We start from the raw sequence: 16,324 nt of genomic DNA, 5'->3' as shown, positions 1-16,324 counted from the left end.
GATTGTTTGAATCAACAAATCGTATTAGATTTGTTAACGAGTCATGGTCTTTAATTATATTTTGTCGAAAATCATTAAACTAAATTATATTTTTATCTTTTAATTTTATTTTTATTTCAATCATTCATTTTTACTATTTAAATTTATAATTTAAATCAATGTTTAATTTATTTATAATATAAAACAAATAAATAATTTAATACACATTGTAGAACGTAGATTATCGACTATATTTAATTATCATATCTATTTGACTATTCAGTCCTTTTTATGAAAATTCAAGATATTATTTCTAATTAATTTGAGATGATGATGAGATAAATAATATTTATATAAATATTTTTTAAGTAATTGACAATTAACTTACACATACTCTGCACGTGTTACTATTTTAACTTACAAGGAGAACGATACATTTTTTTTTCTAATTAAAAGAGCGAGATAGATGCAGAATTTTACGTTAGGAGAAAATTATACAGGACAAATTAAACCAACAGCGTCTTTTTTAACTCGGCAATTGAGCGAACCAGAGTAAAACGACTCTCATCGACACTCGAGTCATTGATTAGCCCATGCAACCTGTAAACCAAGAAAAATCTCCCGGAGCTCAGTTTGGAGAGGAATAGAGACACCAATGCACTTATTGAAGCCGGTTACTCAAGAATCATCACTAGAGCTGATAACACCACCAATCGAGCTTGGATCTGTAGCCATGTCCACAACACTATCAGTGTTCAAAGAAAATCACTGAGAAGGCGGAGAATAATAAAGTTTATTTTAATACTAAGATCGCTGAATGAGTTCGATTTAAATTATAATTTAAAAGAATGTTACATTGTATTAATTACGTGAGTAGATTATACTCAAAATCACTTAATGAAAGAATTATATTGTATCATTTTGGTTATTAAGCTAACTTCTAATGAAAGAATAACGTGAGTATTTAATAATTAGTATAATAATGCATTTAACTTTTAATATTTATAAGTTCATGGAGCGATCTAAATAATAAAAATGAATGTTGTTTTCATTAGATGTCTCGAATTTGAGTAATTTCATATGAAATGTTGGTGTATTTATTATCAATTAACTAAGAAAACTTTGAACATATATTATTTTATAATTACCCTAATTAATCAAAAAAACTTATTATTTATAAATACTATTAATTTAATCCACAATTACACAGTTATCCTCCACGTTTTCATATAATTTTTAATTTAATCCCTCTTAAACAAATTCTTCTTTTATTTTTACGACATTATTAACCAAATCAAATCTTCAAATTTCTCAGTTATTCTCCTTCAAACTAAAAATGAATATTGAACTTAGAATTTTATTTTCCTAGTTACTAGATATAAGATATTATTTTATTCTTTTAGTAAATAATTTGTAAGCTATAATAATTTAAAAAATAATATATGAATGAAATTATTTTTATTTAATAAAGTTAACTTTAATTAATAATTAAAAACATAATTTATTTATTAATAAATGACTAGTTTTTGTATAAAAAAGAAAAGAAAAATGAAAATACAATTTCCATTTCTACATCCAATTATTTTAAAGAGAAAAAGCATGTTTATAGAAGAATCTAGAAACCCTAATAAGTCTCCAATATATTCATCTCCTTACCTCGCCGGTCTAAAGCAGTGCCTACTCTGTTATTCTCCCCATTCGAATCACAAACTCTTAGCTTTCCAAATCGACGTCGTTTCTGTTTGGATCGGGAGGTTAGAGTTCATCCAGCAATGGCGGATGCAGAGACGTTTGCTTTTCAAGCTGAGATCAACCAGCTTCTCAGCTTGATTATTAACACCTTCTATAGTAACAAAGAGATCTTTCTTCGTGAGCTCATTAGCAACTCCTCCGACGTAAGTCCACTTTTTCTTTGTTTTTGTTTTTATTGTTTCACTTTTGGAAATCGATAATTCTGAGTTTTTTTGTTGGCTTTTATTTTCGATACATTAGTTAGTGGTTCTGGAATTTAATGATTTGATGTTCATGGGTTTTGTTTGATTATTTAAATGATGGAAATTTTAGGGCTTATATAACAGGTGTTATTATTTTTAATAATTATTGTTATGTTCATTGGTTGTTCAGTTTGATTTATATATTGCTTTGGATACTTGGTGAGAGATTCTTAGTAATATAATTTGATGTATTTAATTAAGTTCGAATGAAAGCGATTGGTTTTATAGGCATAGAAGTTATGTGAGGCAGGGACTCATTCTTTAAGCTTAATGAAAGTGTACGTTTTTAGATTGGATTTGTGGACTTTCTTGGATTTATGTATGTGTAACATGTTGCAAATGAATGGGCCTTAACGTATGATTAGTAATTTTTTTAATGTTAAATTTGTTTTCTGTAGGCTTTGGACAAGATTAGATTCGAGAGCTTGACAGATAAGAGCAAGCTCGATGCTCAGCCCGAGCTCTTCATCCATATTGTCCCAGACAAGACTAACAACACCCTGTCCATCATTGACAGTGGTATCGGTATGACCAAGGCTGGTAAGTGTGTTTACTTGTCCATTTAGTAGTAGAGTTTTTATTTAAATAGGCTTGTAATGTGACTATCTCTGTTGATTAGATTTGGTGAACAATCTCGGAACCATTGCAAGGTCTGGGACGAAGGAATTCATGGAGGCATTGGCTGCTGGTGCTGATGTTAGTATGATTGGACAGTTCGGTGTTGGTTTCTACTCGGCTTACTTGGTTGCCGAGAAGGTTATCGTTACCTCAAAGCACAACGATGATGAGCAGTATGTATGGGAATCCCAAGCTGGTGGCTCATTCACTATCACCAGAGATACCTCTGGGGAGAATCTTGGAAGGGGTACTAAGATCACTCTTTTTTTGAAAGAGGACCAGCTTGAGTATCTCGAAGAGCGCCGTCTGAAGGACTTGATTAAGAAGCACTCTGAATTCATTAGCTATCCCATTTCTCTCTGGACTGAGAAGACCATCGAGAAGGAGATCTCTGATGACGAGGATGAGGAGGAAAAGAAGGATGAAGAAGGTAAAGTAGAGGATGTTGATGAGGAGATGGAGAAGGAAGAGAAGAAAAAGAAGAAGATTAAGGAGGTCTCACATGAATGGTCTTTGGTGAACAAACAGAAGCCCATTTGGATGAGGAAGCCAGAGGAGATTACTAAGGAAGAGTATGCTGCTTTCTACAAGAGTCTTACAAATGACTGGGAAGAGCATTTGGCCGTCAAGCACTTCTCAGTTGAGGGACAACTTGAGTTCAAGGCTGTCCTCTTTGTTCCCAAGCGAGCTCCTTTTGATCTCTTCGACACAAGGAAGAAGCCCAACAACATCAAGCTGTATGTCAGGCGTGTCTTTATCATGGACAACTGTGAGGAGTTGATTCCCGAGTTCCTCAGCTTTGTGAAGGGTATTGTTGACTCAGAGGACCTTCCTCTCAACATCTCGAGAGAAACGTTGCAGCAGAACAAGATCTTGAAGGTTATCCGCAAGAACTTGGTGAAGAAGTGCATTGAGCTCATCTTTGAAATAGCCGAGAACAAGGAAGATTACAACAAGTTTTACGAGGCTTTCTCCAAGAACCTCAAACTTGGTATCCACGAGGACTCTCAGAACAGGAATAAGATTGCTGAATTGCTCCGCTACCACTCCACCAAGAGTGGTGATGAGATGACGAGCCTGAAGGACTATGTGACCAGAATGAAGGAGGGTCAGAATGAAATCTATTACATCACTGGTGAGAGTAAGAAATCTGTTGAGAACTCTCCCTTCCTTGAGAAGTTGAAGAAGAAGGGCTATGAGGTCCTTTATATGGTCGATGCAATTGATGAATATGCCATAGGGCAGCTGAAAGAATTCGAAGGAAAGAAACTCGTGTCTGCTACCAAGGAAGGTTTGAAACTCGACGAGAGTGAGGATGAGAAGCAAAAGAAGGAAGCATTGAAGGAAAAGTTTGAGGGTCTCTGCAAGGTTATAAAGGATGTCTTGGGCGACAAGGTTGAGAAGGTTGTGGTTTCCGACCGTGTGGTTGATTCTCCATGCTGTTTAGTTACGGGCGAGTACGGTTGGACTGCCAACATGGAAAGAATCATGAAGGCGCAGGCATTGAGGGATAGCAGCATGGCTGGTTACATGTCCAGCAAGAAGACAATGGAGATCAACCCCGAGAACCCCATTATGGAGGAACTGAGAAAGAGGTCTGATGCAGACAAAAACGACAAATCCGTTAAGGATCTCGTTCTCCTCCTCTTTGAAACTGCTCTCCTCACCTCTGGCTTTAGTCTCGACGACCCTAACACCTTCGGCAACAGAATCCACAGGATGCTCAAACTCGGTCTTAGCATCGATGAGGATGCAGGTGAAGCTGAAGCAGATGCAGATATGCCCCCATTGGAGGATGCCGATGCTGAAGGCAGCAAGATGGAAGAAGTTGACTAAGCTGAACGTGCTCATGAACTCTTGTTAGTTTTATCTTATTTTGAGGGTTATCCCTCAGGTTTAGTATGTTTAATGGCTTTACGTTTCGTTTTAGTGTTTTTGGAGCAAGTGTTGGAGCCTTAACGATAATTGATGCTTGTTTTGGGTTATTTTATAAATTTCATCAAGTACAATGTTTGATCTTTTCTTTCTTCCTATATGAGTTGCTACTTTTTAATTGTTATGTTTAATGCTTATAAAAGTTTGAAAAATACAAAAATATTTATAAAATAATCTGCGTGTCTGTTTAATTTTTTATATTTCACATTTAGGGTATTTTATATTTTGAGAATTCAATCTTTTTAATGCTTTCTAATAGCTATTGATGGACATGAGTTTCTGCTAAAAAATTCTATAAATTTTTTTAGAAGAGTTTCATCTGTTTTAAATTCGATCTAAGAAGGTGATTTTTTTTTTGGATCCGATATTCCTACTTAATTTATGTCATTTTAAACCTTAAAAAATTTTCAACTATTCAATTCAATTAAATTTTTATTAAAAATTAAACAAAAAATAAAATAACCTATAAAACAAAAGAAAAAAAATATCTTTTCGGTGTAATAATTTTGATATTTTCAACGATTTTAATTGTAAATATATTCTGTTTGGTAAGAGAAAAGATGATGTTTAATTTTAATTCGATCTTAAATAAAAAAAAACGAACGTTTTAACTCAGATTAATAAATATCAGAGTATTTTTTTTTAGTGAAACAGGCATCAAATTTATTATTAAAACACTTAAAAGGAATTATTGAATAATTTTGAAGTTCGACGATAACATATGATAAAGGCCGATACGATGATCATTTGTTGATAAAGATTTTGAACTTTTTGAAATTTGATAGTAGAGAGAGAAGATTTATAGGAGGAGAGATCCTGAAGACAAAATAAAATAAAAATATAAAAATATTTTTTGTAAAATATTTCATGTCAGATAAAATTTGATCGAATATTTTATCTTTATATATTTAATTTATGTTTTAATAATATCAAAGTATTAAAATATCATTAAACATTTATGCGTGTGAACATTTTTAACTTTATATAGATTAAATAAATAAATAACTATTAATGGAGTAATAAAATATTTGTTATGATTTTATAATAGTCTGCTTGAATTTAGAGTAATAATTTTACTTGTTTTATTTAATTATTTATATAAATGTAAAAATATTATGAAAGTTTATAAAATCATTACGTTAGATTTTAAATTACATTTTTAATTGAATTATAACATAATTAACATGGTCGATCCTGACTATTTTTTTTGGGTGAAAAAATGACCCCTAATTTAAAAAAATTAAGAAATATGTAATATAAGATGTTTATTTAAATTGTTTTATTAAATTAAACAAATAATAGTTCATTATAATATTAAAAATATCAAAAATATATATAATCATACAAATACTTATAAAAAATATTACCTTATATATTTCTTGATATAAAATCATTGATGATTGTCAACATCAATACTTTTTAAATATTTTTCTCATTTTTTATCGTAGCATTTGGGGTTAAGATATTTTTTTCTTCATAAATATACATTTTTTAATTGAGGGGAGTGGTAAAATTTTCTTCATTATTTATCAAATATATATATATAACATTAATTAATACTTAAAAAAATAATTGACTGGGTCAAAGTTTGTTCTTATCTAAAATGTGAAAATATATAAAATTCAAAATATATAATATGAAAATTGATCTACCTATAATTTTAAGAACAATCTTCAATATGATTTAAGCACCGCAATTGATGATAAACAATTGTGTTTGTGAGAAATATGATATTTAAAAAATGAGAATAATAATTTACATAGGAATCGTGAAACATAGAAAATAAACATGCTAATTATACTTAAATTTTCCCTCTCATGAGTTTTGAAAAAAAATAACGTTAATAAAAATTTTCATATAGAAAATTGGAAAGAGATTTGGTAAATTGATGGAAAAAATTTGTAAAGACCAAAATTAAAGATATTAATTTTTTTTTTAATTTTAGGAAAGAAATATTGAATTAGAATTTTATGGAAGAAAAACTTATTAACATTAATATAAAAATTCAACTAGAAAAATTGAAATTCTAATAAATTCACTAGCCCGTTATTTTATTTTACAATTTTTTAATTTATTATAAAAAATAAAGAAAAAATTATATTATTTTTTTAATTTATGGGCTCTGGCGGGCGCCCTCTACCTTGACCAGGGTTGGCCTGGTAATTAATAATGTTAAATTCATTTAAAATGTTAAATAATAATACATATACATTTTAATTATTTAAATGGGTAAATTATACGTTTAATATCTAAACTATCAGTTTTAATACTTAAACATTCAATTTCTTCAAAACAATACTTAAAGTTAGTTTTTGTTTCATTTTAGTACCCACTATAAAAATTTAGTTTTGTTTCATTTTAGTACATCGTTCAAAATTTAACATTAAGTTTTGAAAAAATTAAAAGTTTAAGTACTAAAACGGATCAAAATTGATAGTTTAGGTACCAAACGTGTTACTTTTTTTAATGGAGAGTACTAAAATAATAAAAATTAAACCTATTGTTTTGAAAAATAAAAAATTAAATACTAAAACAAATTAAAACAGATAGTTTAGACACTATATACTTATTTTACTCTATTTAGTTTTAAGAAAGAAAAGAAAAAGAGAATTCGAATAAAAAGAGAAAATCCAATTAGCGAAGAAAAGTATTTAGTATAAACGAGTGGCTCCCGCAATCTTTATTCCCTGATATATTGTATTTTTAATATATATATATATATATATATATATATATATATATATATTAAATAAATAATAGAAGGATCTAGAAACCCTAATGAACTTCCTTATATAAACTCTCCTCGTAGCCATTTTCATAGCAGTGCCTCGTTCCGTTCCATCTTCTTCTACCACATTGAGAGCCAAAATCCAAAGCTCTATTCTTCGATTCGGTAGCTTAGAGGTTGCTCATCAATGGCGGATACAGAGACGTTTGCTTTCCAGGCCGAGATCAATCAGCTTCTCAGCTTGATTATCAACACTTTCTACAGTAACAAGGAGATCTTTCTTCGTGAGCTCATCAGCAACTCCTCCGATGTAAGTTCTCGCCTTCTATCTCACTTTTAGAGAAATGAATTTTTTTAGTTTCGTTTCAGTGCATCATTTCATGGATCTGATTTTTTTCTCCTCTGATTTGATTAAGGTGGGTTTTGTTTGTATGATAGAATGATTTTGGGTTTTCATGATTTTAAATATAAGATGTTCTGATGTTTAATGAGTAATGATCTGTTAAGCGGCTGTTCGTTCTTATTCGCATATTGGTTGTGTTTAACGAGTAATGATTTATGGGCGTGAAGGTTAAGTGAAAGTGAAAGCTTGTATCATTTTTGCAGGGAATTAGTGTATGTTTCTTGAAATTTAAATCGTAAGCTGTATGTTTGATGACCAAATTTGTGCAATCCATGTGTTTGATATAATGCTAAACCTTTTTCTTGTAGGCTTTGGACAAGATTAGATTCGAGAGCTTGACAGATAAGAGCAAGCTCGATGCTCAGCCCGAGCTCTTCATCCATATTGTCCCAGACAAGACTAACAACAGCCTGTCCATCATTGACAGTGGTATCGGTATGACCAAGGCTGGTAAGTGTGCTTACTTGCCCATTTAGTAGTAGAGTTTTTATTTAAATAGGCTTGTAATGTGACTATCGCTGTTGATTAGATTTGGTGAACAATCTCGGAACCATTGCAAGGTCTGGGACGAAGGAATTCATGGAGGCATTGGCTGCTGGTGCTGATGTTAGTATGATTGGACAGTTCGGTGTTGGTTTCTACTCGGCTTACTTGGTTGCCGAGAAGGTTATCGTTACCTCAAAGCACAACGATGATGAGCAGTATGTATGGGAATCCCAAGCTGGTGGCTCTTTCACTATCACCAGAGATACCTCTGGGGAGAATCTTGGAAGGGGTACTAAGATCACTCTTTTTTTGAAAGAGGACCAGCTTGAGTACCTCGAAGAGCGCCGTCTGAAGGACTTGATTAAGAAGCACTCTGAATTCATTAGCTATCCCATTTCTCTCTGGACTGAGAAGACTATCGAGAAGGAGATCTCTGATGACGAGGATGAGGAGGAAAAGAAGGATGAAGAAGGTAAAGTTGAGGATGTTGATGAGGAGAAGGAGAAGGAAGAGAAGAAAAAGAAGAAGATTAAGGAGGTCTCGCATGAATGGTCTTTGGTGAACAAACAGAAGCCCATTTGGATGAGGAAGCCGGAGGAGATTACCAAGGAAGATTATGCTGCTTTCTACAAGAGCCTTACAAATGACTGGGAAGAGCATTTGGCCGTCAAACACTTCTCGGTTGAGGGACAACTTGAGTTCAAGGCTGTCCTCTTTGTTCCCAAGCGAGCTCCTTTTGATCTCTTCGACACAAGGAAGAAGCCCAACAACATCAAGTTGTATGTCAGGCGTGTCTTTATCATGGACAACTGTGAGGAGTTGATTCCCGAGTTCCTCAGCTTTGTGAAGGGTATTGTTGACTCGGAGGACCTTCCTCTCAACATCTCCAGAGAAACGTTGCAGCAGAACAAGATATTGAAGGTTATCCGCAAGAACTTGGTGAAGAAGTGCATTGAGCTCTTTTTTGAAATAGCCGAGAACAAGGAAGATTACAACAAGTTTTACGAGGCTTTCTCCAAGAACCTAAAGCTTGGTATCCACGAGACTCTCAGAACAGGAATAAGATTGCTGAATTGCTCCGCTACCACTCCACCAAGAGTGGTGAAGAGATGACGAGCCTGAAGGACTATGTGACCAGAATGAAGGAGGGTCAGAATGAAATCTATTACATCACTGGTGAGAGTAAGAAAGCTGTGGAGAACTCTCCCTTCCTTGAGAAGCTGAAGAAGAAGGGCTATGAGGTCCTTTATATGGTCGATGCAATTGATGAGTATGCTGTAGGGCAGCTGAAAGAATTTGAGGGAAAGAAGCTTGTGTCTGCTACCAAGGAAGGTTTGAAACTCGACGAGAGTGAGGATGAGAAGCAAAAGAAGGAAGCATTGAAGGAGAAGTTTGAGGGTCTCTGCAAGGTTATAAAGGATGTCTTGGGCGACAAGGTTGAGAAGGTTGTTGTTTCTGACCGTGTGGTTGATTCTCCATGCTGTTTGGTTACAGGCGAGTACGGTTGGACTGCCAACATGGAGAGGATCATGAAGGCGCAGGCACTAAAGGATAGCAGCATGGGCGGTTACATGTCCAGCAAGAAGACAATGGAGATCAACCCGGAGAATCCCATCATGGAGGAGCTGAGAAAGAGGTCGGATGCAGACAAGAATGATAAATCCGTCAAGGATCTCGTTCTCCTCCTCTTTGAAACCGCTCTCCTTACCTCTGGTTTCAGTCTCGATGACCCTAACACCTTTGGCAACAGAATCCACAGGATGCTCAAACTCGGTCTTAGCATTGATGAGGATGCAGGTGAAGCTGAAGCCGATGCAGACATGCCCCCCTTGGAGGATGCCGATGCTGAAGGCAGCAAGATGGAGGAAGTTGACTAAGCTTGGCATGTTCTAATATCAGTTGTTTTATTTCATTTCTGAACGACCCTTTAGCTTTTGTTTTTCAGTTTGTAAGGCGCCTCATTTTGGAGGTTTTGTTGGTTACTTTTGGTGACGATCTTGAATGATAAATGTGTTTGTTTCTCTGATTTGTGGCTCTGGCAGATAACCAAAACATCCATAGCCCATAATTTTCATTTTAAAAATACAAAAATGGCCTCTAATATATGCTGAAATGGTTTCTTTGGTCTCTAAAGTTTTTATAGTTTCAAAATAATCATTGAACTTCTTGAATTTTATGAAATGGTCACTAATACATTCTCGGTATTCGTAAGGTACCTGTAAAGTAGTAATCAAGGCTCCTCAAGCTTATACTGTCTTCTGTTACATATGTTTATCAGCAATGTAGAATCTGCTCAAATATGACGTGAACTAATTCTTTTGCACAGGCAAACGTAAGCACACAACCGGTAGGCATAGTAAATTCCAGACTTCTTGCAAGCATCCATTCAGGTTAACCGTGTCGAACGATGGTGAATTCTGTGTAGTCCGACATCCGTCTTTGCTTCGACATTCACACAATTGGTCCCCGGTGTAATGCATTTTCACTAGAAGCCTATAGCCATGGTACATGAGCAACAGTACTTCATCCACCAAAAAAATTTTGGTATATGCTGCAAAACAATGCAATGTTCTTAAGCGGACGCATAAATTTTGGTATATGCTGCAAAAGAAAGCAAGGTCTTAAGCGAACTCGTCCGATGAATAATCGAAACCAATTTTCATAGTAGTTTTGAGTACCTGGACATAGTAACCTCTGGTGAGAAGAAACGACACCACCACCAGAGAGGCCATCATCCCTGCCCTTTTAATACTCAAAACGGCAGCTCCAAATAGCCCTCCTGCTCCCCTTTTTTGTCATTTGTCAAGTTGAAGATCACATTAGTTGAAGAAGTGTTCGATTATTTAAAGCAAAGGATGTTATATATCTGAAATCTCTTGGCTTACTTGGCTTATGACAGCTATCAGTAAGACGGTAAACAATGTGAGGAATAATCAAATGACATGCGCTACCATGTCACACAGAGTGCAACACATAGCTGTACATGTCTGCTTTCCTTTCTTTCACCAAATAAACATTTTCGAAAGGGAAAACATATATGGAACCAAAAACCAACGAAGATGTCCGAAAAATGAGATGTAGAATAGCAGGACATTCTAAAAATAGAAGAGTGAAATGCAGATGTAATCCGAATCGAAGATTGTAAAATGAAGTTCCGGAAATGTTACCTGATCCCTCAACTGAGCTTCAGTTGCAACACTGGATTTCCACCAAAGAAGACCCAGCAAGACCGCGACTCCTAATGATTGTAGTAATCTGAGGTCATCGAAGTAATCCTGTCGTTTCTCTCGAAAGGTTCTCTTCCTTATTGTCCACTCTTTCTTAACTTTAATAGCCATTCAAAGATGTTTGGGGCTTCGGCGCCTTGGTACTTCGATGGTTCTCTTCCTTTTCCTTTGGCTATAGATGAGTTTTACACTTGAAGATGCCGATATGATGTAAAGAAAAAATGTTGAGAGAGGGAGATGATCAAACAAAGGAATGGATTAAATATTCACTAACTTGTTATCCAAGAAGAGATTACAGCCCTTTGGGAATCATCCCTTCCTTGAGATGCCACTAGATCTTCAGGCAGTGTTATTCCATTAACTCGGCCAGTCGCTAAATCTAGCTAGAACTCGGCCAGATTCATTGCTATTTCCGGGATGAATCGCGATGATGAAACATTTGGCTCGATGACTGGTGAATTGTTGCGGTCACAGTTCTCCCTGCCTGCACACCATCAAACACAATCTTTACTCATTTTGCATATACATATGCTGTGTTGTTGTACATATTTTGGTAGGCTGTTGGATAATATGCTCGAACTTGGTATTCGTATACCTTTGCAATTTCTTGTATAATATGAATAAATATTTTTTTAATCATTAAAAAAATAGGTAAAACAAAGAAAATAATTAAAAAATATATATAGGATGCCCTAAATAATATTACTCAAATTCAATTCCCCAGTAAAGAACACAACCAAAAGTCTTCAGTCACACCTCAATACAATTGTGGATCTAGAAATTTAAGAATGAGATCTAAAATTTTAGTTTTATTTTTTAAAATAATGGGTATACAAAAATATATTTTTTTTAACATATTAAATTAAATTTAATTATTTTTTCAAAATAACGAGGATGCACTTGACCATTGGGAGTTTAATGCATCCGTCGCTGCCCTAGCAGCCTTCCAACGGGGGCTAGCCACGCCAGTAACCACCACTACTTAGTGGCGATAACTATTCCGGCGGCAGACAAACGGACACAATATTTTCACGGTGACAATAACTATCAACCCTTAATCTCAAAACCTTCTCGACTTCCTCAAAACCAAGCTCCACCACCACGCGTCGTTCTCTTCTTTCATAGCTGCCATCCCTCGTCCTTGCTTTCCAGGTATCTTCTCTTCCTTACAATGTTTTGGTTAATGGGTACTTGAAAAATGGGATTTTGAGAAGACCCATAGATGAAAGTAGTTGGATTTACATTAGACTTCTGTAATTTTCTTTCATCATCTCTGTTTTTTTTATGGTAATTTCTCATTTTGATATGATGCATACTTCATTGTTTCCCGTAAAAATATGAGAGTTGAAAAGCTAAATGAACTTGCCTTTGCCCAATTCTGTAAAGACTAATTCGATCTGGGGAATACTCAAGGAACGACAACGCTTAAAAAGTCACATTTAATACGTGCTATTTATATATATTTTTCAATTTAATCATACTTATAATAAATTTAATTTTTCACTTAGATGGCACGTGTTACTGGTGTCACATTTAACACGTCATTATTCGGTTGTAAGAATAATTTTATTTTATTTTAATACATTTTATTTTTATCTTAACTTTAAAATATTTTAACATAAAAATATATTAAAAATAAAATAAAATTAATCTTCTAATTGAATAGTGACACGTATGACACGACATATAACATCAGTGATACATGACATTATTCAATTAAATAATTAATTTTATTAAAAATATAACTAATTTAAAAATATATATAAATAATAAAAATCAGTGATTATATTAAAAAACCACATCATCCTTGCCCAAATATAAAGAGAGGGGTATTATTACATCCCTCAATTTATCCTAAACCCGATTGTAGCCACACGCTGTCGTTTTGTACACGATTGTAATCGGAATCAGCTTCTTCTCCCTTGTTTTCCTCTCTGCGTTTTCTCCAAGTCCATTGAATTTTTAATTCTACAAAACTGTGCTTTTCTTTTCCTTTTTTCCAGAATTTTATTAAAACTACTGCAAAAAAAAATTCTTGGAATGGAAATCCCATTGCCTTTGGATAAACTATCTCTACCATCAGAAAACAAGTAAGTTACTCTCTTCCAATTTTTTTTTCAGTTCAAATTCTCTAATTTTATTGATATATTAATTTCTCTTGATTTTTATATGTTTTTTAATTTAATCAAAGTGAGGACAAAATATATGTAGTCTTAGTAGCTACTGGAAGCTTCAATCCTCCTACTTTGATGCACTTACGCATGTTTGGTAAGTTTTTTTTTTTTCTTTTTTTTCATTTTCTATGGGTTTTGATTCTTTTTTTTAATGTTAATGGTTAGAACTGGCTCGAGATACGTTGAATTCAAATGGGTTTTGTGTTATAGGAGGCTATATGTCTCCTGTAAATGATGCTTACAAGAAAAGGGTTAGTTTTTCTTTTCCTTTTACTGAACTATTGATGGTAGAATTACAATTTTCATTTTTTTGATTCATTTGCTTCTGGAGAAATGATCAAAGTTTTGATTTCTGATGTTTATATTGAAACTCGAAACATCCATCAATTTGATTGCTGAATTTGATAGAATTCAATTACTTTTGCATAGATTTGATATCCAAGAATGAATCACTAATGGTAGAATCTACAAATTTTCTTATAAACTTGGTTTTGTTATTCTTTAGCATCTAGAAAATGGTGAATAATTTGTTTGCCGGAATTCGATAGAATTTGATCTCTGGTGCACCGGCCAATAATCCAAAAATGTTAGCAAATTAGTGGATAACGGCAATAGCTAATTACATGTGTTATCTAGTTCTGCCTGAGTATCTTTGATGATGATGATGCAGGGCCTTGTAGCTTCTGAACATCGTATCGAGATGTGTAACCTAGCCTGCAAAAGTTCCGACTTTATCATGGTCGATCCTTGGGAGGTGCTACTTCTCTTTCTCCGGATTTTGTTTTGCATTTTTTTGGAAAACTGGAGTTGAATTGTGAGGAATATCTGTTGCATTTGCAAAGTAGTGTTTTTTTTTTGTTAATCTCATTCTCTTTTACAGGCAAAACAAAGCTCTTTTCAGCGGTCTCTAACCGTCCTGAATCGAGTCAAGAGTTTCTTGGCGGAGGGTGGATTGATACGTAAGGGTATGCAAGCGGCAACTTTTAACTACATTATTTCATCACTTTATACGTTTCACAGATACTCATCGATGCACAATATTCTATATATATAACCACACATTATAATCAGTTTGCCAGAATGTGTTGATAATTTATTAAATTGAAAGATTAGATTCTGTTAATACTATTTATATGTGAGTTTTCTCATTGTTCCTCCAACGGCGGAGATACAATAATGATATCTCTGTCGTTTCGCAGAATCCCTTAAAGTCATGCTTGTTTGTGGTTCTGATTTACTTCAATCTTTCAGCATTCCCGGCTTTTGGATCCCTGAGCAGGTATTTGCTTATTATTTTCTACTATTGTATCGGTGTTAAAGGAAGATAAGGACATTAATGCTATATCGTTCTGTCTAAATATAATACGTAGAGCATACTCTAGCATGATGTATTAAGGTAACCTCGGGATTTTGGATCAAAATTCAGGTTAGAGCTATATGCAAAGATTACGGCGTGGTTTGCATTCGTAGAGAAGGACAAGATTTGGAAAAAATCATCAGTGGTGATGAGATTTTGAATGAAAACCGGGTTCGTGGATTTCTCATTTCTTTCCAGTTTTTCATACAAAGCAAATCAATATCTTTCGGGGTTAAGGTGCATCTCATCGATTGTGGCTCATTTGATTTTTTTCGTTCTTTCAGGATAACATTAAAATAGTCGATGAACTTGTCCCGAACCAAATCAGTTCAACTAGATTGAGGTAAATAGTAGTGGGTTTAGGGGTGTTTAGATAATGTTCAACTTCGTTTTCCAGTCTAGTTTTGATGTAGATCCATTTTTGTTCCAGGGAATGCATTTCAAGAGGATTGTCTATAAAATATTTGACCATAGATGAAGTGATCGATTATATCGGAAAACAGCATCTCTACCTGAAATCAGATGAGAAATGATTACCGACTAACAGATCGGGTTAGTAATCGTTAATTCTTATATGTAAAAGATCATTGTTGATCGAAAGAAACATTTCTTTCACTTGCTAGTGTTTTGTTTTCATAGATATAGGTGCAACAATTCCAGTTTCTTATCTATATCTGAGCTATGGATTGAACTTGATCACCATTACTGTTAAAGTCAATTATTCGACATCGAATTTGATTCATTCAATAGTTCGGAATACTCAACAAAACGATAACAGAGTTTGAATTCGAAGTTTTTCGAATGAACCCAAACTGATTCGGTCAATTATATTTTTCTCTCGTATTAGGCCATTCTTAAAATTTTAAATTTGTAACATCCTTGTATTGCTGATTAATTGTATTTGACGCTATTTTTGATTAATTGTATTATGGTTATTTTAAAAAAACCCATAAAATTTTGCACGTTAAAAGATCATTCTCATATAATTTATTATAGGATCATTACTCACTTTCCCAAGTATCTAAGTATCAGTTGACTAATTATTCTCGAATTGAGGGACATTAACAATAAAGTTTGTGTGTTTCTTTCTTCTTTTTTATGTTTTTTTTATAGATCATATCAATTTTTTATTTGATTTTATTTAGCCGTATACATATTAGTTTTGATATTAGTTGCCGATCACCAGTTCTCCTCTCTGTTTTTTATTTATTTTTTTAATAAGAATAATTTTATTTTGTGACACGTTTATTTTACCTTTGTGGTACGTTAATTCTATCTTTGTGGTACGTTTTTCTTTCTCGATCGTTTGGTCATTATTTTATTTATGTTTTCTTAAGGTTGGATTTGACGACAACTACTTATTAAGATGACGTTTATTTGAAATATCGTTGATCTTCCTTGTTATGGACATTTGGATTAAATT

At 33.7% G+C, this 16,324-nt stretch overlaps 2 protein-coding genes, 1 long non-coding RNA gene and 2 pseudogenes across 6 annotated transcripts; 3 read left to right on the top strand and 2 right to left on the bottom strand.

Annotated features, from left to right (window-relative positions):
• The first annotated feature begins 1,641 nt into the window (after nucleotides 1-1,641).
• LOC120179860 (heat shock cognate protein 80-like) lies at nucleotides 1,642-4,550 on the top strand. Its single transcript, XM_039185331.1, has 3 exons — nucleotides 1,642-1,874; nucleotides 2,372-2,513; nucleotides 2,593-4,550. The coding sequence occupies exons 1-3, from the start codon at nucleotides 1,752-1,754 to the stop codon at nucleotides 4,425-4,427; spliced, it is 2,100 nt and encodes a 699-aa protein (XP_039041262.1). The 5' UTR covers nucleotides 1,642-1,751; the 3' UTR covers nucleotides 4,428-4,550.
• Nucleotides 4,551-7,344: 2,794 nt separating this feature from the next.
• LOC120179859 lies at nucleotides 7,345-10,169 on the top strand (annotated as a pseudogene).
• A 188-nt stretch (nucleotides 10,170-10,357) lies between these two features.
• On the bottom strand, nucleotides 10,358-11,986 carry LOC120179866 (annotated as a pseudogene).
• Nucleotides 11,987-13,297: 1,311 nt separating this feature from the next.
• On the top strand, nucleotides 13,298-15,600 carry LOC120179863 (nicotinamide/nicotinic acid mononucleotide adenylyltransferase-like). 4 transcript variants are annotated; one of them, XM_039185336.1, is made up of 9 exons: nucleotides 13,298-13,460; nucleotides 13,562-13,638; nucleotides 13,755-13,795; nucleotides 14,215-14,298; nucleotides 14,425-14,509; nucleotides 14,744-14,823; nucleotides 14,971-15,072; nucleotides 15,186-15,244; nucleotides 15,332-15,600. In XM_039185336.1, the coding sequence occupies exons 1-9, from the start codon at nucleotides 13,411-13,413 to the stop codon at nucleotides 15,432-15,434; spliced, it is 681 nt and encodes a 226-aa protein (XP_039041267.1). In that variant the 5' UTR covers nucleotides 13,298-13,410; the 3' UTR covers nucleotides 15,435-15,600. The 4 variants fall into 4 exon arrangements, with proteins under 4 accessions (XP_039041267.1, XP_039041266.1, XP_039041265.1 ...); XM_039185335.1 differs by having other exon boundaries at nucleotides 13,556-13,638; XM_039185334.1 differs by having other exon boundaries at nucleotides 13,300-13,460; nucleotides 13,710-13,795.
• Nucleotides 13,661-14,187, bottom strand: LOC120179868. The gene is made up of 2 exons (XR_005521653.1): nucleotides 13,998-14,187; nucleotides 13,661-13,822 (listed from the first exon to the last, which is right to left on the bottom strand). It is a non-coding gene; the product is annotated as an uncharacterized LOC120179868 (long non-coding RNA).
• Nucleotides 15,601-16,324: the final 724 nt, after the last annotated feature.

This window comes from Hibiscus syriacus, unplaced genomic scaffold (genome assembly GCF_006381635.1).
Source record: "Hibiscus syriacus cultivar Baekdansim isolate YM2019G1 unplaced genomic scaffold, ASM638163v2 tig00112470_pilon, whole genome shotgun sequence".
Lineage (NCBI taxonomy): Eukaryota > Viridiplantae > Streptophyta > Magnoliopsida > Malvales > Malvaceae > Hibiscus > Hibiscus syriacus.
Note: the sequence above shows the minus strand (reverse complement) of the source record. Positions and strands in the feature narration are given on the sequence as shown.

Excerpts from the sequence above, each read along its gene's own strand:
- LOC120179860 (XM_039185331.1), top strand. The coding sequence starts at position 1,752 with ATGGCGGATGCAGAGACGTTTGCTTTTCAAGCTGAGATCAACCAGCTT. Across the intron at positions 1,875-2,371 it reads TCATTAGCAACTCCTCCGAC|GCTTTGGACAAGATTAGATT; the intron begins GTAAGTCCACTT and ends TGTTTTCTGTAG. Across the intron at positions 2,514-2,592 it reads TATCGGTATGACCAAGGCTG|ATTTGGTGAACAATCTCGGA; the intron begins GTAAGTGTGTTT and ends TCTGTTGATTAG.
- LOC120179863 (XM_039185333.1), top strand. The coding sequence starts at position 13,411 with ATGGAAATCCCATTGCCTTTGGATAAACTATCTCTACCATCAGAAAAC. Across the intron at positions 14,510-14,743 it reads GGGTGGATTGATACGTAAGG|AATCCCTTAAAGTCATGCTT; the intron begins GTATGCAAGCGG and ends GTCGTTTCGCAG. Across the intron at positions 15,245-15,331 it reads ATCAGTTCAACTAGATTGAG|GGAATGCATTTCAAGAGGAT; the intron begins GTAAATAGTAGT and ends TTTTTGTTCCAG.